The sequence below is a fragment of the Anabrus simplex genome, chromosome 5, assembly GCF_040414725.1.
Source record: "Anabrus simplex isolate iqAnaSimp1 chromosome 5, ASM4041472v1, whole genome shotgun sequence".
NCBI lineage: Eukaryota > Metazoa > Arthropoda > Insecta > Orthoptera > Tettigoniidae > Anabrus > Anabrus simplex.
The window spans coordinates 40,699,612-40,726,655 of record NC_090269.1 but is presented as its reverse complement, the minus strand read 5'-3'; the positions used below and the strand labels follow the sequence as shown (position 1 = coordinate 40,726,655).

General features: G+C 41.9%; 1 protein-coding gene across 4 annotated transcripts in view; it reads left to right on the top strand.

Annotated features, from left to right (window-relative positions):
* Positions 1-27,044, top strand: part of LOC136874301 (homeobox protein araucan) — a 633,626-nt gene that overhangs the window by 528,880 nt on the left and 77,702 nt on the right. For all 4 annotated transcript variants that reach the window (XR_010860250.2, XM_067147942.2, XM_067147944.2 and 1 more), the window contains exon 3: positions 12,005-12,123. Coding sequence is in view for 3 of the 4 variants with exons in the window: in XM_067147942.2 (XP_067004043.1) it covers positions 12,005-12,123 (119 nt within the window). In the remaining variant the exon portion in view is untranslated. The remainder of the gene's footprint in view (positions 1-12,004; positions 12,124-27,044) is intronic.

Here is a 27,044-nt window from a genome sequence, read left to right as displayed (position 1 = left end):
CAGCGATAAACGTAACTTCGTCTCCTCGTTCGGGGAGGTGCAGCACTTTTGAGGTATAAACTTACCCCTATGAAGGTGGTATGTGCCATTCTAACCACTTATAGGCTATCCCTCTTGCTATCTTCTTTTCTTCAACTTGCTTTACAACACAGATTGATCTTATGGCGACAATGGGATAGGAAAGGCCTAGGAGTGGGAAGGAAGCGGCCGTGGCCTCAATTAACGTACAGCCTCAGCATTTGCCTGGTGTGAAAATGGGAAACTACGGTAAACCATCTTCAGAGCTGCCGACAGTGGGGTTCGGACCCACTATCTCCCGGATGCAAGCTCACATCTGCACGCCCCTAACCGCACAGCCAGCTCCTCCGGTCCTCTTGCTATCCTTATATCTCTGTCAGTACCGGGAATCGAACTAGGGCCCCAGAGGACGGCAGCTATTAGCGCTAACCGTGACGCTAAGGAGATGAACATTCAGATATGTTGTACTGGCTTAAAGGAAAAATAATAATAATGTTTTTCTTACACCCGAACAACTACTTTTTGATGGTTTTTGGAGAAGCCGAGGTGCCGGAGTTTTGACCCTCAGGAGTTTTTTACGTGCCAGTAAATCTACTGACACGAGGCTGACGTATTTGAGTGCCTTCAAATAGCCTACCACAGAATTGAGCCAGAATCGAACCTGCCAATTTGGGATCAGACGGCCAGCGTCTTAACCGTCTGAGCCATTCAGCCCGGCTGGTTTAAAGGAGTATTGAAGTGTGCACATATTCTAATGGGGCGCCGTCAGCAGCACAAGAAGACGAGGGCTACGTATGGCACATAGGCTCATTTTTTAACGGAACCATAAATTAAGACCGTGCACACTTTTCGCCACTAGTAGCCTACATATCCAGATTTGGGAAGTAACCGAATAAAATCATTCGAATCACTTGTAAAGAATGTAGACTATTATTAGTAAATTATTTTATATTTTATAATTTGCTTTACGTCGCATCGACACTGATAGTTCTTATGGCGACGAAGAGATAGGAAAGGCCTAGGAGTGGGAAGGAAGCGGCCGTGGTCTTAATTAATGTACAGCCGCGGCATTTGCCTGGTGTGAAAATGGGAAACCATGGAAAACTATCTCCAGGCTTCCGATAGTGGGGTTCGAATCTACTATCTCCCGGATGCAAGTTCACAGCTGCGCAGCCCTAACCGCACGGGCAACTCGCCCGGTAAATTAATTTTTACTTATAATCGTTACTTTTTACAAAACATAACTTTTTGCTGGATTATTTTACTAAAGATACTCGTTGGTTCTGTAAGAAGGCTTAACGTAAATGGTTTCGCCTTGGAGCGTCACCGTCTCGGCCGGTCAGTCCAGTGTGGACCATGCACGTCTTCCGGTCCAACCACCGAGCATCATGCATGCAGCAACCAGCTCCATGTTTACATTAGACATATTGAGATGACGCGTCTTCCCTTCTTAAAATTAGAAGGTTAGCTGGCAAAGTGCCCACCTTGGAGGAATGTAAGCAGGTGGCCATGTGGCCATTGTTAAGTCCGCACGCAAACTCACGCAGTGCACGCTGACAGAACTGCCTAACACGTCCGTGACCCATAGATTGATGGATTGATTGATCGTTCATATCCATTTCATTAGTACTAGCTCTAGAGCTGTTCCTTAAGAAGTAATTTTAAAAATGATGTGGGGAAGGTTGCCTCGACATGCCCTAGAAGTATAACTAAACCATACCTCATGGCACAACAGCCCCGAAGGGCCTTAGCCTACCAAGCGACCGCTGTTCAGTCGATTGTGAGGTGCCATGTGGTCGGCACGACGAATCTTCTCGGGCCACTGTCTCATCTCAGACAGCTGCTCAACTGTAATGACGTAGGCTTATTGGATCTCAAATCAGCCTTCAGATCCAGGTAAAAATCTCTAACTTGGCTGGGAATCGAACCCGAGATGTGAAAAAAGTACAAGACTTCTCCCCTTTCCCTTCTCTAAGAAGCAATACCTATGTGCCACATAGTAGGACCAGAATTGTAACGCTGCTGTGTTGTCAGTTTTGCCGGCGTTCTTTGTCAAGAAGATTTTGATATTTGAGCAGAATTTGAAGACCCGGTCTGGACATCGTCTACTTCACCAAACTGCACGTCCGAAAAAAAGACAGACATGATGATGTTTGTCTATTATTAAGAATCATGCTTTCACGGCCCTTAATTGTAGACATGGTAACAAGCTTTTGGACTTTCGCCGTGTCAGGAAAGCAAGGTGAAATTCTTTACGTTTCACAGAGAACGTTTTTCGCATTAACGATAAAAGCGGTACAATTTTTTTGAAGCGATTTAAACATCTAATCGAATCATATGATTCTGATTAAGAAAATCGTGATTTCGCTTTTGCGAATATCAGTGAATTAAAGCGATAGATATACTTATTTTGCGATAAGTGAAAACTGCAGCAAAATTCATGGAAAATAATGACCATGAAATTGTATTCCAATATTATGTGTGTGAAGGGAAACAGAAGACGACTTTCTCAATACGACAGAAGAACCTATTCGTTTTAATATTGTAGGACATTTCTTAATGGCATGGCCATGTTGGGTGAAGTGGTAAATTGTTATGTAATCTCGCTTAGAGAGGGCTAGGCCGATATTATAGTCCTGTTCAAGATTACATAAGGAATAATAAATTATTATGAATATTGTGTCTCAGGTAGTCTATTTATATCTCTTTCCTCTAAACAATTAAAATAATCACGCGAATTTGACTTTTTATGAATAATTTTAGAAAATGATTATAGCGAAATTCAAGCGATGTCTATTTCGCGAAATAATGCGAAAAATTGTTTCCCTTTAGCGAAAAAATCATGGCCCCTAGCAATGTTTATGATGCACCAGTTAAAATGTGACATATCACCAAAATTTGGGCCCCGGTGACCACAAGCTTTTAAATGTAACGTAATAACTTATATTTTGAATATCTTGGTTGAACCGTGCCTCTTCCTTCTCATACGGGTGGGTAGCGTCGGATTGGACGTCGCTCTGGTAAATCTTTCTCTTGGAGGCAGGAGATTGAGAGAGGGGCTGCGGCGGTAATAAAAAGAGAGAGAGTGTCTGTTGGGGGTTGTGGTGGTGTGAGGGGGAGGGGGAGGAAGAGTGTAGTAGCTCTGGGGGTGAGAAAGATGAATTACTCCGGGTGGTTCCTAGACTTCACACTCTGTTTTATATAGACTGGGCGCCGTACAGGGGCGTACAAGGCTCGTCCTTGGAGAACAGGCCTACCTCATGGCAGACGGAAGTAGTTTGTGACGGGTGGCTGAGTGAGGTGCCTATTGGCTAGCCATGAGGGGGCGAGCCGGTTGTAGCCAGTCCAAGCGTATCATCACCGTCTGTCTGACAGGTATGTGACTAATTAGAGACACTGTCTCAGTGAATACCGTTCCGAAGCATTAACATGTCAAATATCCAATAAAAGATAGAGAAATAAAAATGAATCTATAGCTACTTTACAGATTACACACGATGACAAAATGTGGGCTGGCGACAGACATTAACACTCTTAAATCAAAAAGAAAATTCTAGTAAGGTTGAGTGGTTGATAAGGATACTACTTGATAGACATGGGATACAGGAGGCTGCCTAGTCGAGTCCGTAAAGGCCTGCAGTAGTGCCCACTCAGCTTACAACAGAATTGATTAATTATGTCGGTAAAGGCACTTAGGCAGAGGGCTAACGACTTTACCCTGTTTAGTACTGAGTTTGAGGGTACTGACAGCCTTAACGCTCCTTCAGATCTAAGCATGTGGGATTTTTGAAATGAAAAATCACGTTTCTACTGTTCACTTTTCACATAAATAGGAGGTCCCTTAGCTATAATCGACAACCACGTAAACAACCAGCTGGTTAGTTTCCACTTCTCCAAAGACTTTCATAGCCTCCTCAGAGATTGTTTTCACCGAGTGAGTTGGCTGCGTGATATGGACCGCGAAACTGTAAACTAGATTTCGGGAGAGGGTAGGTTCGAATCCCACCACCGACAGTTTCGAAGGTTGTTTTCCATGCTTCCCCATTTTCACAAAAGTTTAATGCTGCAGCTCTTTCTTTAATAAGGCCAAGGCCACCCCTTCCCAGTCCTAGCCCTTTTACACCTCATCACCGCTGAAAACTTAGGCAATTTTGTGCGACGTTAAACCAGTAGTAAGTTGTCCGACTCGTTGGCTGTATGGCCAGCGTACTGGCCTTCGGTTCAGAGGGTCCCGGGTTCGATTCTCGGCCGGGTCGGGGATTTTAACCTTCATTGGTTAATTCCAATGGCCCGGGGGCTGGATGTTTGTGCTGTCCCCAACATCCCTGCAACTCACACACCACACATAACACTATCCTCCACCACATTAACACTCAGTTACCTACACATGGCAGATGCCGCCCACCCTCATCGGAGGGTCTGCCTTACAAGGGCTGCACTCGGCTAGAAATAGCCACACGAAAATATTATAATAGTAAGTTAGTAGGGTCAATATATGAGAAGATGAAATGAATGAAAATAGAGCAAAACACACAGGATGAAATCAATAAGGTGTATTTCAAAATTAATCTCCAGCGGTACACAGCGCTTGTACGAACCACTGTTTCATCAAGCAGGGAATGCCGTGCTCATAGAACTCCTTTCGCGAGACTGGAACCAGGATTTGTATATACGAGCAAAGTATTCACCGCCTGGTGAAACTGTGGTAGAAGGGCTTGTGTAACTTTGGATATTACTTCTGAAATGAATCTTGTCGATTTCATTTTGTAGCTCCCAGTTCCTTTTTCATTTCATCGACCCTTTTATTTATTTATTTATTTTATTTATTTATTTATTTATTTATTTATTTATTTATTTTTTATTTATTTATTTTACTAGTAACTTTAACTGCAATGGAGAGATCAGCTACTGGAGAGGACAAATTATTACGTTTTGTAGCATAACGAAACAGCATAGCAAATCAGAAATTAATTTCCTTCGTGTAAAAGATAAACTCAATAATTATTTAATCGTCTGCAGCAACGGGCTTCACTTTTCAAATTGATATAAACTCCACGCCATTTCGTCGCGTATTGATAGCTAACAGATGTAGGGGAACTGTCAAAGCCACTGGAAGAGAACTCTGTCATAGGGAGCTCGACCAATGCTGGACACTAATCAAAGTCACCAAATGTTGCAGGACTCGATAAGGCACATGATCTTTTCAATTATTTTTTTTAATACCGTTCCTGTCTAACTTCTTATATCGGCTGGAATCATGAGACGGCCAGGTTTCGAGTGAAAAGCTGTTTCCGCTCATTATACTTTTCGAGAGAAGCACTGAACCCACTGCTACTTAAGTTAATCAGTTGACTGGTCTAGATGTATTCCTAGATAAGGAGAGGCCAAATTACGAGTCGTAATCCGAGACAGTGATCAGCACACCCAGGTTTCTGTCAGCTGTAAGTGTAAGCTGGCGAGCTCCCTGCTCTGGTAGTAATTTGATCAACTTCCAGATACGTGCTGGAAGAACGACGACTATACACATCATATTCTAAATTGAAAATGGGAATTGTGTAAGAGAGTTAATAAATAGGTCGATGACGTAGTTCGCTCTTCCTGCTGTTAGGAATCGTAAGAATGTAGGAGTCTTATAGACAGATCGGTAAGTCCGTCGAATATTATTAAATATTTGATATTTTATGAAACATTCGACAGAATGGTTTTATTTTGCACACTAGTCGCATAGACAGCAGATTGACAAGTCCGTTGAACATGGTTGTTGAAAAAATTGTACAGTATCACGCCTGAAAAATAATGTCAGAATATTTTCAATATGTCCTTTGGTATGAGTTTTACTGACGAGTTTAAGACCGCTTTAAACGAAAACGAAAATCCACAGCCTGTTTACAGTCAGTCGACTGAATGGAATGAAGCGCCTATCTGGTGGCGAGGGCAGTAACTGTTCCGGCTGCCGAAGCCTGCCGTACTCCTTTAGGGCAATGTTTAATGACTGACAGATCAAATGAAATGATATCGGAGAGTATTGTTGGAATGAAAGATGACAGGGAAAACCGGAGTAGCGGGTGAAAAACTTGCCCTGCTTCCACTTTGTCCAGCACAAATGTCACATCGAGTGACCGGGATTTGAAGCGCGAAACCAGCGGTGAGAGGCTGGCGCGCTGCCACCTGAGCCACGGAGCATGATTATATATTTGTTCATATCATTTCATAAAACCCAAGGTTGTGCATGTCTTTGGAGCACGAATCGATTGCCAAGCCCGTTGTACATGGTTAGGTATTTTATCATTTTATACAAGGAATCTTTTTTTAAGTAAGTATCCACATCTTTTCAAAGAAACACAGCATTATTTTGATTTTTTAATTTTCTTTGGATTCTTCACACATTGAACTACTTTTCCACATAATCATCACTCGTCTACAACGGCGCACCAGTATCTGAATGCCTCCGTGATAGAAGACGCCGCCTGTGATAAAGGCCTGCGATAATGGTTAGTGTGCTGGCTTTTGGTCACAGGGATCCCGGGTTCGATTCCCGGCAGGGTCGCGAATTTTAATCATAATTTCGCTGGCACGGGGGCTGAGTGTATGTGTCGTCTTCGTCATCATGACGCGCAGACCGCCTATCGACGTCAAATCAAAAGTCCTCCATCTGGCGAGCCGAACTTGTCCTCGGACACTCCCGCCACTAAAAGCCATACGCCATTTCATTTCATACCAAATAATCTGTGAAGACAGACGATCGGCCGGTTTGCGGGACGTCATGCACATGTTGATGACTGGAGACCGCACATATAGGCAGTAATAGGTTAGAATGCAAACTTACTGAAGCGATTAACAGATATAGTCTACCTGCAAAACGGGTATGCCATGAGCCTTGCATAAACATGAGGGGTACGGCCCATAAGAACCCCTACAATTTATGTTACTCTCGCTGCATTACGGATGAACGGGCTAGACTACACTTCCTAATAACCGAATTGGTTTGCATTCTAATCTAGAATTGGCTGATGTCTTCACGCCTGGTTGACTTAGGTTCGAATCCCTGCCGATGAAACGTGGAGATGTTCATCTAAAAAATCAGATGACGTCTGGAATGCCATCGGGTGTTAAACCCCTGCCGAAATTAAAGTAGGCCTGGGTAGCTCCAGCGACCCTAGTAATATCTGGGATAAGCTGAAGGCAGTTTTATATCTATGATAAAGTTAGGCTTCCGTAGTTCGTCCCCCCCTTGTGATCATGGTGAAAATCAAACAACAGCCCAATTCAAGAACTGTAACAAGGTGTCCTATAAACTGCAGAGTGGAAGACTTGATGGCTGCTACACCAAATGTCCGTAATAAGGTCAAATTCTGGGCAGGCACCGTTTGACGTTATATGTTTATTTACTGTTTTGTTAGTCATTGAGTTAGGTACCATTAATGTCATATTTCTTTTAATTTTCGTGTCGGGTTCGAACCCGCACTGTCGGCAGTCCTGAAGATAGTTTTCCGCTGTTTCCCATTTTCACACCAGGAAAGTGCTGGGGCTGTACCTTAATTAAGTCTACGGCCGCTTCCTTTCCTCTCCTAGGCCTTTCCCATCCCATCGTCGACATAAGACCTATTTGTGCCGGCCCCGCGGTGTAGGGGTAGCGTACCTGCCTCTTACTTGGAGGCCCCGGGTTCGATTCCCGGCCAGGTCAGTGACGTTTACCTGGATATGAGGCCTGGTTCGAAGTCCTCTCAGCTTACGTGATTACAACTGAAAAGCCATCTGAAGGTGAGATGGCAGCCCCGGTCTAGAAAGCCAAGAAAAACTGCTGAGACCATTCGTCGTACCGACCACATGGCACCTCGTAATCTGCAGGCTTTCGGGCTGAGCAGCGGTCAGTTGATAGGCATTTGGCCCTTCGAGCCTCTTGTGCCATGGGGTTTGATTTGTTTTAATTACTACCTATTGTAACGATTTGCTTCTGGTACACGCAAATAAATAAATAAATAAATAAATAAATAAATAAATAAATATATAAATAAATAAATAGATAACGAAATTATTATTTTTGAAACATAAGAAGTATGTTTATACACTATAGGACCTACAGTGGTTCATATAATTCGTCTCGTGCGCAAGAATTTACATTTGAAATATTTTTAAACCATTGATGGGGGATTGAACTGCAGCTGGCAAACTATCACATCCACCTGAGTGATGGTGAGGGAGGAGTGGGGACAGGGGAAATGTAGAGACGAGGAAGAAGCGAGAGGCGCCAGGCAAGTTAACAGTGAGTGATACGAGAAACCGCAAAACGAGCCGGGAATGAGAGACACACTAATAATGTTGAAGAGGATCTTCCGCTATAAACAATACAACTGTCTTATTGAATTAAAAGGCCGCTGCCTTAAGCTATCATGTCAAGACTGTAGCGGCAGACAGCGATGTATGGGTAGTGCGGAGACAATAAAGTTAGTCAGCCTGTACGGAAACCTGAACCTGACGACTTATCTCAACACAATCTAGCCTTCAACTTACCTACCATTTGAAATTCAAAAATCGAACAAGGAGGTGTCTTGTTTGTTTTCCTTTCTAGCATGCCATCGGAGCTAGACGGATGGTCGAGGAAGAGGCGTTCTCTTGGGGGAGAGGTTTGATGTATGAAATGATTCTCACTGTGATATTTGATTAGGAAATATACTACTACCCGCTGATAGGAATAGGAACTTCAGTTTATTCCGTTACTTCTGGGAAGGTTGAAGGCACCCTGACTAGTTAGGTTTTGGTCACGGTTTTCAAGCCGAATGCCTGCTCTAACAAATAAGCGACCTTCTAGTCACCGGCATTAACAAAATTAAACAGTAATAAAATATATTTTCCAGGTCCAGTGTTCATTGTAACCGATCAGAGTGCCCGCGCGTGTTAACACGCTACGGCTATGAGGCAAAGCTCTGCGTATATGAGATGCGTGGGTTCGAACCCCACCGTGGGCTGTACTGAGAATTGTTTTCAACGGTTTCCTGTTTTCACTTCCAGGCAAACACCGCGACAATTCTTATTCATAAGCCACATTCGATTCCTTACACCTGCTTACCCACCTTCATTATTCATAATTCATTTTATCTTCATTAGCTTCTCAACTAAGGTTGGTGACAGGAAGGGCATCCGGCCGTAAAACATGCTATATTATTTCATTTCAACTCATACCCGCTCCCTCGTCAGAAAGCGGGTCTAAGGGGTAGACATATAATAATGATAATAATAATAATAATAATAATAATAATAATAATAATAATAATAATAATAATAATAATAATAATAATGTTATTTGCTTTACGTCCCACTAACTACTCTTTTGCGGTTTTCGCAGACGCCGAGGTGCCGGAATTTAGTCCCCCAGGAGTTCTTTTACGTGCCAGTAAATCTATCGACACGAGGCTGACGTATTTGAGCACCTTCAAATACCACCGGACTGAGCCAGGATGGAACCTGCCAAGTTGGGGTCAGAAGGCCAGCGCCTTATCCGTCTGAGCCACTCAGCCCGGCAATGGGTAGACATATATTCAATGGCCTAGATCAGGGCCTCTCAGGGTGCATGCGCGTGGTGCATGCACTGTGCACGGTGCAAAAGACGACTTGGCTTGGTTGACCAGAGTGCAGACCCCCCACTCCTCGATTTGGAGCAATAGCGCTTACTCTCTCTTTCCTCACGCCTCTCTCGCTCGTTCCGCCTGTCTCCCTCTGCCCCACTTGCGCCGTAGCGCTCCAAATCCGGGCTGAGTTGAGCCGAGTATAGCCGAGTACAGCCGAGCTTAGCCGAGTAGCCAAGAGACGAAGCGTTGATCCGAGCTATACCGAGCGGCACCGATGCACAGTGCACGGAGCTCTTGCGCCTCGCTCTGCACGCGTGAGATTTTGGGCGTTTGAGAGGCCCTGGCCTAGATAATTTCTGTATTTTATAACAGAAATGATACTACTTTAACAGTAGGCCGTATGATATTCAAGAGAAGTCGTCTCTAGATTCTCATGTACGACGTCAAGCTTCAATCCCAGGCTTATGGAAGTGAGATTTTTCAAATAAAAATATCTACTCAGGGTAAAATGGCTGAATTCCATAGCAGTTGAAGTGATCCACAGCACTATTATCAGTCATTAGCACCTACCTGTAAGTGTGTCGTGCTGAGTGGCTCAGACATAGCAGTTGAAGTGATCCACAGCACTATTATCAGTCATTAGCACCTACCTGTAAGTGTGTCGTGCTGAGTGGCTCAGACATTTGAGGCGATGGTCTTCTGACCGCAACTTGTAGGTTCGATCCTGGGTCAGTCCATTGGCATTTGAAGGTGCTGATATACGTCAGCCTCGGGTCGGTAGATTTAGTGGCATGTAAAAGAACTCTTTCGGGAAAAATCTGGCACGTCGGCGTCTCCGTAAAACGTCAGTAAGTTGTTAGTGGGACGTAACAACAACAACAACAACAACAACATTATTATTATTATTATTATTGTTACAGAAACTGATCGGCCTTTTGAATAGAAAAATCAGCGTTCACACTTTGTGTGCCGCTACCTCGTCTGTACTTCCATACTTTTTAATATACATTTGTTCAAAACACTCCTTGCCAATAAATTCAAGTTGTTCCATTATGTTTGGAAAATGACAAGCAGCATTTAGGGCAGTTAGCAGCGAATCTTATAATTTCAATTCGTTCTAAGAGCATAACAGTGCACCTTTCATTGGTATCGCGTAAATAAACCTCTATGGCCCTTTTAGCTGCTCAGAAAATCTTAGTGAAGCGAGCAATTGGCGGCACAGTTTGGGTCACATAGTAACAGTTTGCACTCTGGAGTCAGGGTGTTCGAACCCCATTGTCGGCAAGCAAACAAAAACCACACTATAACACTTATGGGGTAGGCCTAATACTTAACGAACATTATGATAAGATTCGCTGCAAACTGCCCTAATTATCGCTTGTCATTTTCCAAACATATTGGAGAAACTTAAATTTATTGGCAAGGAGTGCTTTGAACAAATGTATATTAAAGAGTATAGTAGTATTATAATATTCAACGATATATCATTTTCAAAAGTCATAGGCCTACTTTCAACAATAATAAAATCAAAATATGCATAGGCATCTCCACTATATCGTTGGCCAACTTCAGTTTCCTTCTTGGTGAAATGAGCTATATTGTCCAACATAGATAAACAATCCCAAATCATCACAAGTTGTTTCCACGGGCTTAGCATGGCTTTTAGAGCCTGGCCACACCTAGTGTTCTTCCAGCTTTCCGATGAGGCTTGGATTACCATCGATTCTTTCCTGTAATTTAGCATGCCTCTGCAGTCCTCAATCACAGAGTTCTCCTCTCCGTTATCAGAAGTGCGTGATGTTCAACTTACACTTTTCCCTTATTCTTACTTCTTCAATTCGTCTCCAATCCAGCCATAATTTTTTCCAGCAATAAAAGTATTTTCCGCTCTTATTACTAACCTATAAGTATTGAGAGGTGCGCCTGAGCCGGAGTTTACGTGCGGTAGGGTGGCCAGTTCCTTTCCGCTCCTCCATTCCCTTACCCCCACCAACAGCGCGTGGCAACCCATCCAGATCTTGACCACGCCCAAAGTTGTTAAACTTCGGAGATCTCACGGGATCCGGTGTTTCAACACGGCTACGGCCGTTGGCGGAGAATCAATGAGAGGTCTATAAAAAAGTAAATAGTTGGAAAAATTACAAACTGACGAAAACTGAAACGTGGGATACTGCATACTACAGAGCACGGAATCAAAGCTATGCCCACTAACAAACCGTTATATTCGAATGCTGACTCCCTCGGAAGGAAAGTCACCGTCATATTCCGTTCACAGATTATATCGAGAAAAAATGGCAGCGAAAATAATTTTCTCTGGGCCACTGTATGCTCCATGTTTTCCATTCCAGTGTTAAGTAGACATGTACCAGCACGTTACTTCCTCCAGACGTACGTATATATGCTCATTTCTCTTGTTGCAGAGTAATCCGTACGCGCTAAAGGACGGCAGCTCTTCGGCAGACATGACGGCGTGGAGCAGTGCTGGACTGCAGCCTACGACCGGTTACTACCCGTACGACCCCGCACTCGCAGCCTACGGGTAAGTAAACACTACATATCTATCACCAGATAACACCACTTACGTCTTTCTTTATGTTGGCAAGTGAAGAATATTTTACAGTAGACAATCTTCCGCTCTACAAATCATTCTTAAAGAGAGATATTCGGCATCAATGCTGCTGTAGCTTGATCCAGTTGGCCGTTAGTCTCAACATAGGAAAATAAGCCCAGAGAAGGCATTAGTCATACATACCAACATTATGTACAAGATAATATACATCATCATCATCATCATCATCATCATCATCATCATCATCTGTTTACCCTCCAGGGTCGGCTTTTCCCTCGGACACAGCGAGGGATCCCACCTCTACCGCCTCAAGGGCAGTGTCCTGGAGCTTCAGACTCTTGGTCGGGGATACAACTGGGGAGAATGACCAGTACCTCGCCCAGGCGGCCTCACCTGTTATGCTGAACAGGGGCCTTGTGGAGGGATGGGAAGATTGGAAGAGATAGGCAAGGAAGAGTGAAGGAAGCGGCCGTGGCCTTATGTTAGGTACCATCCCGGCATTCGTCTGGAAGAGAAGTGGGAAACCACGGAAAACCACTTCGAGGATGGCTGAGGTGGGAATCGAACCCTCCTCTACTCAGTTGACCTCCCGAGGCTGAGTGGACCCAGTTCCAACCCTGATACCACTTTTCAAATTTTCGTGGCCGAGCCGGGAATCGAACCCGGGCCTCCGGTAGCGAATCACGCTAACCACTACACCACAGAGGCGGACTTATATATATATAATTATACGGTTCGAGCGAGCTTGCTAGCAGGTGCTTAGGCTACAGCAGGGGTGTCAAGATAATACTCAGTAGGCCATAGAACCTTACCCAGGGAGTATACGAGGGTTGATTCGGAATTCATGGTAACGATTTTTTATTTCCTTAAACTGTGCCAACGCCGAATATGTAATATATACATTTCGAAGTACGTTACATGAACTTCGTAATGTTGCCGCCAGATGGGGTATGAACGTAATATTCTTTGAAGTAGTCATTACGTGCGAAACGTTTTGCCAACAGCCGGTGGCTCAGACGGTTGAGGCGCTGGCCTTCTGACCGCAACTTGGCAGGTTCGATTCTGGCTCAGTCCGGTGGTCAGCCTCGTGTCGGTAGATTTACTGCACGTAAAATAATTCATGCGGGACAACATTCCGGAACCTCGGTGTCTCCGAAAACTGTCAAAAGTAATTAGTGGGGCATAAAATTATTATTATTATTATTATTATTATTATTATTATTATTATTATTATTATTATTATTATTATTATTATTATTATTGCGCTTTGCGAACAAACAGGACATTGTACGATCATATCGATGCGGGGAAGTGCACATTGCAGCCGATGGTATTTGTCTGACTTCTTCATCGATGGCGACTGACCATGGACAATCTACGAGACTTTGAAGGATGATAAACAGCTTATATGATACGTAAAAATGATTGTATACAAGTTGTACGACTATAAAACGATTTTAAAATTAAATGTCTGTCCTTTTACTTTACCACAGATTCGTGTATCCCTACCACTTGTCGTACACTTTCAAATTTACTTAGTACTTCTCCTGCGTTAAAGTCTATTTTCGAGTCTAAAGAAATATTTTGCTTATTTCTTGTTGTACCGTAATATTCATTACTTCTTTACTCACTGCATACTTTATAACTATATTAATTGAACTATATTATATTTCTTCTCTTGTTTCTGTCTTTTTTATTACTGCAGTTTCATTTGTCTCCATTGTTACCATGATTTTTGAATCAGCCCTCGTAACACTACCTATAGAGACTTAAATTCTTTGCTTGTTCAACGTTACAATACCACTAGGTTTCTAGATAGGTTGTAACTGTGGCGTTAATTCACATTTTTGGCGTTAGCCTGGTGAAAATAGGACTCTCACAAAGTGTAGGCTTCCAGTTATAATAGTGTTATTTGACTATGTCCCACTAACTATTTTTGCTGTTCCTGGAGACGCCGAGGTGCCAGAATTTAGTACCGCAGGAGTTCTTTTGTGTGCCAGTAAATTTATTGACACGAGGCTGACGTATTTGAACATCTTCAAATACCACCGGACTGAGCCAGGATCGAACCTGCCAAGTTAGGGTCATCATCTGAGCCACTCAGCCGGGCTTCTCAATAATACTTCTAAAAGAAAAGAAGATCTAAGCTTGTAGTTTGAACTCCTTCGTCGGCAGCTCGGAAGATGGTATTAGAATGAATATACCAGAGAGAGGAAGAATAATATAAATAAGATAGTAGGCATGGGCGTATTTAAGTGATGTATCGTGTCTGCGCCCCGCACTCCGGCCCCTTTTCAGTTCTTGAAAAATTTCGTCTGCAATACATTCGTAGGATCTCGGCGATATGGAGAGACAAAACTAAACTGGAGCTGCTAAATAGGTTGAAATTTCCGAACGCCACGTACGTCACTGAAACCTGGATTGTTAAAAACGACTAACAGGAATAAGATAGAAGAAATGGAAAAGTGGGTCCACTGTCCAGCCATGCGCATACCTTGTACGCTTCGGTTCTTGAAGAGATCATAATCGAAGACAGACTCATGGAGAAGGTCAAGATACTTCGGTCATACTTCAAGGAGGATGGAAGGAAGGAAGGAAGGAAGGAAGGAAGGAAGGAAGGAAGGAAGGAAGGAAGGAAGGAAGGAAGGAAAAGGCCGTATCAATCAATCAATCAATCAATCAATCAATCAATCAATGCTGATCTGCATTTAGGGCAGTCGCCCAGGTGGCAGATTTCCTATCTGTTGCTTTCCTAGCCTTTTCCGAAATGATTTCAAAGAAATTGGAAATTTATTGAACATCTCCCTTGGTAAATTATTCCAATCCCTAACTCCCCTTCCTATAAATGAATATTTGCCCCAGTTTGTCCTCTTGAATTCCAACTTTATCTTCATATTGTGATCTTTCCTACTTTTATAAACGCCATTCAAACCTATTCGTCTACTAATGTCATTCCACGCCATCTCTCCGCTGACAGCTCGGAACATACCACTTAGTCGAGCAGCTCTTCTTCTTTCTCTCAATTCTTCCCAACCCAAACATTGCAACATTTTTGTAACGCTACTCTTTTGTCGGAAATCACCCAGAACAAATCGAGCTGCTTTTCTTTGGATTTTTTCCAGTTCTTGAATCAGGTAATCCTGGTGAGGGTCCCATACACTGGAACCATACTCTAGTTGGGGTCTTACCAGAGACTTATATGCACTCTCCTTTACATCCTTACTACAACCCCTAAACACCCTCATGACCATGTGCAGAGATCGGTACCCTTTATTTACAATCCCATTTATGTGATTACCCCAGAAGGTGCTAGAGACAGATCTCAAGGACGAGCACCTATCAGAAGAGTTGATCAGATAAGGACACCTGTTGGAAAGTGGTCATTCGACGCTTTGCAGCTACTTAAAGATCGGTCAGCATGGCCGAAAACTCTGCAAATACCCTTGACATCTCACCACGCCCTCTCAAGTGTGTGTGTGTGTGTGTGTGTGTGTGTGAGAGAGAGAGAGAGAGAGAGAGAGAGAGAGAGAGAGAGAGAGAGAGAGAGAGAGAGAGAGAGAGACTGCCTTACTCATCGATCATTGAATTAAATAGTACAAGAACTACCTAGAAAATTCCGGACAGTACGCCTCATATAAGTTTTGAAGATGAATTCAGCATCACAGTAGGAACAGAAGGATTGTTGATTAAGATTTCCAAACTGTTAAAAAGGAAATATTTACTTGAATTTCTCCCTTAAACCTGTTGCAATTTATGAACGAAAATTAGCCCCCTAACTCGATCCTCAAAGGTGTTCAAACTTCCCTTCCTGAAACCATATTCAGTAATTATATATGTTTTCAGATGGATGTGTGTCTGCTAGGTCATCAGCCCAGAGGCTAATTAGATCTTCAAATATCACCACGAAAGGCTAAGCAGTTGTAGGAAAATTACAAATACCAATGGCAGTACCAAACTGAGGCTTACTAGGCAAGTTGAGGAGTGAGGTAGTTGGCCATTGTTTTCCATTGGGCCAGCCAATGCTATTGTAGCACGAGTGACCCTATGCGCAACACCTTTCATAACACTCGGACGCACTAGTCGAGCTTCGAATGTCACTCATTACTCAGCAGCTTCCATACTGTCACAGTTATGGATGAGACTAGAACTTCGGTGGAAGCTACAGTTTATTCTGTCCTGTGCCAAGTACTGCATCCATCAAGAAATGACAGTAGGCAGCAGATGAACCTTTAAGTAATTAAAAATCCGTGGAGGAGTCCAATGTATAAATAAATAAAGAAATAAATAGCGTCCGCCTCTGTGGTGTAGTTGTTAGTGTGATTAGCTGCCACCTCCGGAGGCTCGGGTTCGATTCCCGGCTCTGCCACGAAATTTAAAAAGTCGTACGAGAACTGAAACGGGGTCCACTCAGTCTCGGGAGGTCAACTGAGTAGAGGGGGGGGTTTCGATTCTCACCTCAGCGATCCTCGAAGCGGTTTTTCGTGGTTTCCCACTTCTCCTCCAGGCAAATGCCGGGATGGTACCTAACTTACGGCCATGGCCGATTCCTTCCCTCTTCCGTATCTATCCCTTCCGATCTTCCTAACCCCCACCAGGCCCCTTTTCAGCACAGCAGGTGAAGCCTCCTGGGGAGGTACTGGTCCTCCTACCCAGTTGTATACCGGATCCAAAGTCTCACGCTCCAGGACACTGCTCTTGAGGAGGTACAGGTGGGATTTCTCGCTGAGTACGAGGGAGACACCAACCCTGGAGGGTAAACGAATTAAGAAAGGAAAAAAATGAACTCTAAATAAATAAATAAATAAATAAATAAATAATGTAATAAAACAATACTCTCTCCGTACTTGCCATAAAGGATTCCTGAGGAGCGGATGGTAAAAAAAAGCTTGTAGGCCTAATACCCGTAACTTCGTCACTATAAAGGTACAGTGGGTATTTTTTCCCCTCGGGATTTAACCTGATATTGATTACTGGTGTAGATTGAGTGAATCCTAGGACCATACTCCACTCCAAAAATTGAAATGTTATTTGTAAATGTTTCGACTTCCTGGCGGGGAATCGATCTCACGTCTTTTTATGTGAACCTAGCACGCCTTTACCGCCGTAGCTAGACATACCTCAAATAACACAGTAAAATAAGTAAAAGCAAGCAGACAGATGACGAAATAAGCGCACTTTTTGGTTCCTAAACTGTGTCATGAAAACATGGCTGATCTCTATGCCGGAGAAATAGATCGCACTTGTAGTGCAGTATGGAATGTGAATGAAGACAAGACAGACAGGAGCGATGGCGGCGGCAAGTGAAGATTGCGATGGCGCCTCAGTGATGAAGCCCGCCCCCGCGCACCCCCGCTATAGGTGATATCGATTGCGGCTCTTCTTGCGGCCCCCGTGGCTATCGACTAGCTAATGTAAGGAAAAACCTGCCTCCCTTGACGACTGCCGCAATTAGGAGATCTTATCGCATTATTGTCTTGTTTGCATTCGGAGTTAATGTGCTCCAGCAGTAGGACAAAATATTGAGACGCACTACGCCCATATCGAGCACGTCTTTGAAGTGTAAGTGTAAAGGTTATTTAGGGTGTGTAAAAGAAATGCTGTTTGTTTTTTTATATTCTGCTGGTTGTGTCCATTAAGCTGAGAAAGAAAACTCACTCAGCAATTACAGCTTCCTAAACCAAATGATTCGTATTTCTTAATCACCTTCATACTCAGAACCTATGTTCGCTATAGCGAATTATTTAAAAACACACTGAAATTATTACTGTGCTTTACTCTCGGCGACTCTGCCTTATTTCGGATATTGGATAATCTAATTTTAATCGTTGGTATACTTGACCATAACAGGTGTCGTTATTTATTCGTGCATTGACTTGTCTAAACATATAAAAATCTATTTTTAAAATAGTATGATGTTTGAATCTTTTCAATACACTTTCTGTTAATAACACTATGTATTTATCGAGCACGTTTCGAGAACAATAAACATTCTCTTCATCAACGATCTTCAAAGTCAAACTTAATTACGATTTATGGTATATCAGGTCGAATATCGTTAAGTATTTTGTTAAAAAACTATTCCTGATTGCACTACACTAGGATTACGATCACAGGGGTTACAATACATTCTCCCTCATTCCATCGCAAGACGACTTAATAATAATAATAATAATAATAATAATAATAATAATAATAATAATAATAATAATATATCTGGGAGATAGTGGGTTCGAATACCACTGTCGGCAGTCCTGAAGATGGTTTTCCGTGGTTTCCCATTTTCACACCAGGCAAATGCTGGGGCTGTGCCTTACTCAAGGCCATGGCCGCTTCCTTCCCAATCCTAGACCTTTCCTCCCATCGTCGCCATAAGACCCATCTGTGTCGGTGCGACGTAAAACCACTAGCAAGAAAATAATAATAGTATGACCTCAAGTACCGCATTGCAGACCTTCGAAAGTGGTGCCATCTACACGGCCTGTTTACCATTTTCTACACTGTCCTGTTGTGTAGCAACGAAAGCGGATGTATACTGGACGGTTCCCTTGGCTGAGGTGGTCGTAGTGATTACTGTTTTAAGAAGAAGAAGTAGAACTTGGCATCCATCCTCTATTACCACTAATCAGAGGGTAAATGAGGGTAGAATTTGATTTTGTCGAGTGACAGTGAGCGTGTCACCAAAAATCTTTTAACATGCCAACGGTAATGACATGGAGTGCTAAGTCTTTTGTCTGTCCTTCAAAAATCGGTTATCGCAGCAGGAATCGAACCCGTGAACTTGCTTTCATGAGCAGGACTGCTCCTGCAAGGCTATCCTATATCAGCGCATTTGGAATTCAATCCGACGGCGGGCTCATGCATGTATCAATGCTAAGGGATGTATGAGTTTCTCGTTTTATGCTCGTCGCCTACGTTCTGTTCCTCTGTGTTACCCATTATTATTGTTTTAGAAATCTAGCGTTTCTGAACCCATGTCCTTATAACACATTTTCTCCGTGTGAGGAATGCGGCCTAAAAGATTGACCATGCCTTATTTTTACATCCTGTATTACTTTATGTCTTCTGACAAGAGTAGCATTTAAATACGTTAAATGGAGTGAAGTAAGGAAAAGTAAGCAGGCAGATGGCGGTCATGACTAGAGCCCGGATTGTATGTAATATAAAAACGAGAAATATGTACATAAATATGTAGCTAAAACTGACAACATATGTAGTTAATTAATATCTAAGATTTATTTGATGTATTCTTATACACAGAAAAGGAAAGGAAACCGAAGAAAGTTAAAGTGCAGATGTTAACCTCTGAATTTCATTTGGAGGCGCAGTTAATAACTAAATGTTTTTCCAAATATTTTCCCGTCATGCAATGCTTCCTGTCTGTTACGATGCTCTTATGTATAGAAAAAGATCTTTCAACTTCACATGCATTCCAAATTGCCCGGCAAAGAAATATTTAATTGTAGACTTGCTCAAGCAAGGAACGTCCTTATTAAGAGACAAGAAAATTGATCGCATGAATCACAGATAAGTTATGCTTATTAAAAAATGTTTCTGAAGACTTTTGTATGGAGTGTACCTCTTTATAGAAGTAAAGCATGGGTAATAACCGAAGAAGAAAGAAAGAAAGGGAAAATGCGCTTTTGACACGTGACATTAAACCAAGGATTGGCGAAGGGATAAAAAAAAAGCCACTGAATTTGAGAGGAGAACACTGTGATAAAGTTTGTGCTAGGGAAGACTGATAGGTACACCACGAGACACCCAACACTTGCACCGTCAACATACCTAAGGGTGCGATTCTTTCACAGAATACCTCACTTTAAATTATTAAATTATTTTTAGATGTTAGAGACGTACAGGCTTTTAAACTGTTTTCAAGTATTTAATTAAAGGACTTAAATCGATGCAAAATTAGTGAAAAAATAATTGTTTTCTTTCAAATGCGAAATATCCTTCAAAATATTTAAAATATGTAACATTTATCAAAATATTTATTATGCATCGAAATATGTAAAAATATGTAACTTTAAACTCCTCGAATAATGGTCCTTTTAGTGTGATTCGCCGACATTTTAGCTCTCCTTGCAGCTACATATATGGGAACAGAATACGTAATTACATATAATCCGGGCTCTAATAATAATAATGTTATTTGTTTTACGTCCCACTAACTACTTTTTTAAGGTCTTCGGAGACGCCGAGGTGCCGGAATTTAGTCCCGCAGGAGTTCTTTTACGTGCCAGTAAATCTACCGACACGGGGCTGTCGTATTTGAGCACCTTCAAATACCACCGGACTGAGCCAGGATCGAACCTGCCAAGTTGGGGTTAGAAGGCCAGCGCCTTAACCGTCTGAGCCACTCAGCCTGGCGAATCCGGGCTCTAGTCATGACAAAATAAGCACAGTCCCAGCAGCATTCTTTACACTGGTCATCTGTGTTGGTATTTCAGCACATTCTCAACGGTCAACCTGATATCTCTGTTTGGTCACACTTTGCCACTTACTCGCGATCTTCATATTTATTATGCGAAGGAAGTACAGTACCTTAAAAACACAGTACTTGCAAACAGCTGTGAGACTTAATCTCCACACACAAACACAGAACGTAATGATGCATATCGGTGGAGTTGCCTTTCTCAAGATTTGTCACTGATACAGTTGCACGATTGTTAGAAAGGAGAGTGTTCGGCAGACAAGCCAAGTCGAGTTTTAAAAACTCTACTTCTCGTGGCCTGACCGCAGTGCCTTAGTGGAGCGATGTTTATCGAAACTGGATCCTGCTACCTGTTTCACTGCTACTGAACGTGCATCCAAATCAAGCCTCCACTTCATTTGAAGAGCCATTAATCAGGGAGTCCCTAATAAATGATCACGTGATGGTGCCCCTAGCGTTATGAAAATATATCGTTCCATCTTTAAACGAAGATTTATCCTCTCGAGGAGTTAGTTTATTGATTCGAAACAAGCTAAATTTTACTGATTGAATGAGACATTAAAATGAAGTATACTTCTTTATAGCAAACCCGTCGGTCAGTCCCAATTTACAGAACACAGGTAAAAAATGGAAATGGCGTACCAGTATGGCTTTTAATGCCGGGAGTGTCCGAGGACAAGTTCGCCTCGCCAGGTGCAGGTCTTCTGATTTGACGCCCATAGGCGAACTGCGCGTCATGATGAGGATGAAATGATGATGGAGACGACAAATACACCCAGCCCACGTGCCAGAGAAATTAACCAATGAAGGTTAAAATTCCTGACCTTGCCGGAAATCGAACCCGGGAATCCTGTGACAAAAGGCCAGCATACTAGCCATTTAGCTATGGAGAGAACAAAGGTAACTGATTATTACCTGGGCGTGTCCTGAAAGTAAGTTTACAGGACGTTTATCATCTATAAATATGGTGTTAAAGTTATTCCTATATTTTATTGGTTGGTTTCCTTGTGTGTGCATCATGATTATTAACCTCACAGATGAAGGGTCGACAGCATCAATGGTCCAAGCAGAACGTTCGTGCTCTTATTCACTTTTTCAACGCGAAGAAGAATGTGGCAGATGCGGAAATTTGCCTGTTGCTGGAAGTCTGGCGAAAGTGTGATTTATTTATTTATTTATTTATTTTGCTAGGGACTTTACGTCGCACCGACACAGATAGGTCTTATGGCGACGATGGGATAGGAAAGGCCTAGGAGTTGGAAGGAAGCGGCCATGGCCTTAATTAAGGTACAGCCCCAGCATTTGCCTGGTGTGAAAATGGGAAACCACGGAAAACCATTTTCAGGGCTGCCGATAGTGGGATTCGAACCTACTATCTCCCGGATGCTAGCTCACAGCCGCGCGCCTCTGCGCGCACGGCCAGCTCGCCCGGTAAAGTGTGATTTATTAACTCGGGAACTGAATGTGAGGGTGCTGCATCCAACATTTCTGCAACTCGCACATTACACACATCACATCAGTGCACATTTTCCCGTAAGTTAGGCCTACACGGCAGATGTCGTCTATCCTTATCGGAGGTTTTGCGTTTCAAGGGACCAAGCAACAGCCACACAAAATTATTATTATTATTATTATTATTATTATTATTATTATTATTATTATTATTATTATTATTATTGAAATGAAAACCTACAACCTGTTTTCCAGTCATTGACCGGGTCAGGGATGGAATGAATGAAGCAGATATAGGCTATTAGTACGATGGGGTCGCCACTCACAAAGTGATTTATTAATGACTGATAGATGCTATGAAAGGAGAATGGACAGTGTTGCTGGATGAAAGATGATGGTGAAAACAGAAGTAGCCGGAGAAAAACTTGTCCCCCCTCCGCTTTGTCCAGCACAAACCTCACGTGGAGTGACCGGGATTTGGACCACGGCATCCAGCGGCGAGAGGCCGACGCGCTGCCGTCTGAGCCACGGAGGCTTATTATTAGTATTATTAACACGAATATGTCTTAGAGCTGGGGTTCGTCCGAAAGTTTGTGTAAAGAAATACTGTAGTGTCATGCAACAAAATGCATGACACAATGTTATCTAGCAATAGTACCTAGAGAGATCCACAGGCCATGAAAAAAAATTAAATGGCGTATGGCTTTTAGTGCCGGAGCGTCCGAGGACAAGTTCGGCTCGCCAGGTGCAGGTCTTTTGATTTGACGCCCGTGATTAGGATATAATGATGATGAAGACGACACATACACCAGCCCCAGTGCCAGCGAAATTAACCAATTAAGGTTAAAATTCCTGACCCTGCCGGGAATCGAACCCGGGACCACTTTGAACAAAAGCCAGCACACTAACCATTTAGCCATGGGGCCGGACTAAAGGCCATGGGTCTGTATAAAAAGAGCTGTACATGCCGTGAATCTGTATGCCGTGGTCGCATCCATCAGTACTTCACATCACAGCCTGCACGGATGCTATTCATTATTTATGATCATTTGATTTCCCAAGTGGAAATATCTTATCAATTATTATTATTATTATTATTATTATTATTATTATTATTATTATTATTATTATTATTATTATTATTATTAAAAATGTGTCGTAAATAGGTAATATCCCGCTGGCTATGATCACTTACAATAGTTTGATGAAGTAAAGTTAAAACAGAATTAACCAACAACAACAACAAAAAGAGTACAACAAGACATTCCATGGTAATAAAATATTACAAGAAATACTACTAGTTTAACATTGTAAATCCAGCATCATCATATACAAATTCACACACAACTTAATTATTTCCAGTTTTTAACACTACGGCTTACAGTACTATAGGTTGAGCTTACTACTAGCTTAAAATTACAACACTGTTATATACAAAATCACACGTTTCTTAAGTACTTCAAAATTTAACACTATGACTTATGGTAGATTGCCCGGTCAATTACTAACTATGATCTTATCATTTTACACACAGCACGTTCATATACAAATTCTCACATGCCATACCAGCTGTCTTAATAGTACAATTTACAGTGGGTTGAGCGTTGCATTAAAATATGAGACCATCACATAGAACACTATACTGTACACAATTTACAGAATGCTAGAGTCTATTCTTGAAGCATCTGATATTTTTGGGAAAATGCTCTAACACAGCTACAAGTAATGCATTCCAATTGTTACGGACTTATCCGTGGTAGTTAGAGGTGAAAGAAGGTGCGGGCGGGAATAGGTCTCAACTACAAAATTAAAGTTAATTTAAAACTTTAACAAAGGTTATATTTTCAAAACTTAACAACGATGACATATAATTTGTAAACTTAACAAGTCAACAACAAGCCAAAATTAGATACAAAGAAATCACAACATTTAGGGGGTAATTACAAGATCTGGGCTTCGAGCCCCCAAAAATAATTTCTGAGCTCTCAGCTCACAATAACAAGATACCAAAGGGCAGAACACCCTTAATTAGGCCTACATGGAACATTAGCTCCCAATTTTACATCTCAAGCCTCTCTAAGGCACTATTACCACAACACAATAAAGAGCTGTCCCGCTCTCGATTTTACAAGCCTATCCAAGGCTACCACAAACTTCATTTCTATCTGCCCTTAAGGCACACAAGGAAACAGGAGTAATTAATACCCAACCTACGGGGCCTTCGCATGAAGAAAACAAACAGGTTAAGAAAAATGGCCCAAAATACAAACTGAATGGAGGCGATAACTTGTACTCCTACACCAAGTTTTTGTCTAATAACCTATGTGGAGCTAGGCCGATGATACAGGGGCTAACCCCAATCTATGGAGGTGACTAGTCGGCAAAATAAGTTTAAGACTTTAAGAAGGAAGAGAAAAACGGTTACGAAAACATAGTCACCTCAAATTCAAAATGAAGGGGAGTTCGAGAGGGTGAAGCACTCTCTATCCCCGCTTAACAGATTTGTAATTTGTACATAGATAGAAAAGAATTTACATTTTAAAAGGGTAGGTTACATACTAAAGGTTTCGAACCCTCCCCGAGAGTTAAACTGCTGAGCTAGCAAGAAATGAAGATGTTAACAGGCCATTACCTTGTAGATGAACTGCTGCCTTGGAGAAATAGGCGCTTCCCGCCCCCTGCTACCTATCCACACACTAAGAAGGATGTTACTGAAGTGGCACCGAGACAAGAAAATCAGCAGTTTTTATACCCTCGTGGAGAATTCGAGACCTTTCAGAAAGAAAGAAAGAAAGAAAGAAGGAAAGAAAGAAAGAAAGAAAGAAAGAAAGAGAAAATGCGCTTTTGACACGTGACATTAAACCAAGGATTGGCGAAGGGATAAAAAAAAAGTCACTAAATTTGAGAGGAGAACAATGTGACAAAGTTTGTGCAAGGGAAGACTGATAGGTACAGCTCGAGACACCCAACACTTGCACCGTCAACCCCCTCAATTTTATTGGGTCGCTAAAAGTTACACATCAACATCGAGAAGGAAAGACACTATTGGTCAAAAATTAATTACAAAAATTAGTTATTGGTTAAATTCAAAACAGGCGGAAAGAAGGATAACTGTTGCCAACCCCGAAACCACAGAACAAAATTTAGTAAAAACAAAACTTATGAATCCTAAATTTCTTCAAGAAAGTTCATTCCTTTACACCAGAGTGCGTTATCAAAGTTTTGGTAGAGACATCTGTTAGAGAATGTCCAAACTTCTTGATACGGAGCAAACAAACACAAATCAAAATAGACACAGTTCAGAACACTTCAAAATTACCAAATTTACCTTAGTGACATCTTCCGAAAAACCGTTGAGTTAATTCAGTTTGTTAAAGTTCAGGCTTTCTCCTGAAGAGGAGTTTCCACTGGCGGAATATTTGAATTAGCGGCGTGGAGGTGTACCACCCGGTACACCAATCAACAGTTCCCCGATTTACAAACGAATATTTACCATAGTTTTCTGCGATCTTTTACTTTATGTGGATGATCAGTCCTGCTTATGTGACAGGGCTTTTCTAGTCGACTGATCAACTCTCTCCAAGCTCGCTTATTCGTGTAGGCATTATACATGGCACATAACCGTGTTAGTTTCCTTCTAGTCCCCAGTTTCTCCTACCCAAGTTTTTCTATCATACTTGTCATACTACTTCTAGGATTGTTATTATTATTATTATTATTATTATTATTATTATTATTATTATTATTATTATTATCATAATGATTATCATCATCACTGTCCGATTATCAAAATTTGTCTGACCTTTAATGTTATCCAGCGATTGATCTATATATATATAAATTGGATGTTGGTATGTTTGAAGCTAATAGACTCAAAAACTACTGGACCGATTTCGCTGAAATTTTCACAGTTTGTTCTTACTACATGTGAGAGGGATTATAAAGTGGTTTGAACGAAATCTGATTGGTAATTCCGCATTAAGGGGTGAAAAATAAAATAGGGGAAGATAAGCAAACCGCAAGACAAGTCCGATCAGCGGTTTGCCTACCCACCAGTATGTGAAGATTATGATGTGTTGCTTAAAACTTATTTCTGCTTTTATCTGGAAAAAATACTGTAGGGCCAAGAAACTCCTAGCAACCCTACAGGAAGCAGGTGAAACTTAAAAATCCGAAAATGACGATATTAGTGACGAATTCATAGTCATTGGGGTAGCTGAGATGAACTGTGACACTCTGAATGCCGTTTAAGTCGAAGTTCGTTCCCAATCGGTATGGTAAACATATTATGAGTTACTGTTTGGGAAAGAAAACTGTAGGGTAAGACACACATACGGGCAGGATCGTACAACTGAAGATGTTACATACGTTAAAATTGGTATTTGGAATCTTCTTTAAAAATAAACACTTTTTTAATGGAAAATCCATAAACTATTATCGGTATTAAATGCTCATAAAATTATTGAAATGGGCAGGAAAAACAACATGACTGCGGCAGACATATTAAGATGAGTTATCTGACCTATTTATAAGGAATTCTGTGGAGCAACGCACGGGTCCACTAGTTCAATATATGACAATAATTATCCCTTATAACGTTACTCTTTATCTTCCTACCAGCCTGCATTTGATGTACAATGAATTTAAAACAATCATGTTTGCTGTTAGGCCTGTCAACTACCGAGCTTGTGACCTGATCGATATACGAATCATAAGGCCTTCATTCAGCGGGAGTAATATAGGGAATTTAGAATGAGACGTCTACTGTACATCACTTTGAAGCAATAAATTATCATATGCCTACATTGCGCCCCTCCTACCCAAACTGATTAAAAACCGAAGGGGACACACATAAAAACCACTTAGATTATAATTGCCGACAGTATCACTATGCTTTGTGTGTAAAGGCTAGCCTGGTAGTTGTATAACACATGTCAGGACGTGGAAACAACTGATCGAGATATCAGGACAGAATAAACCCCCCTTGCGGGTGAACTCAGTAATT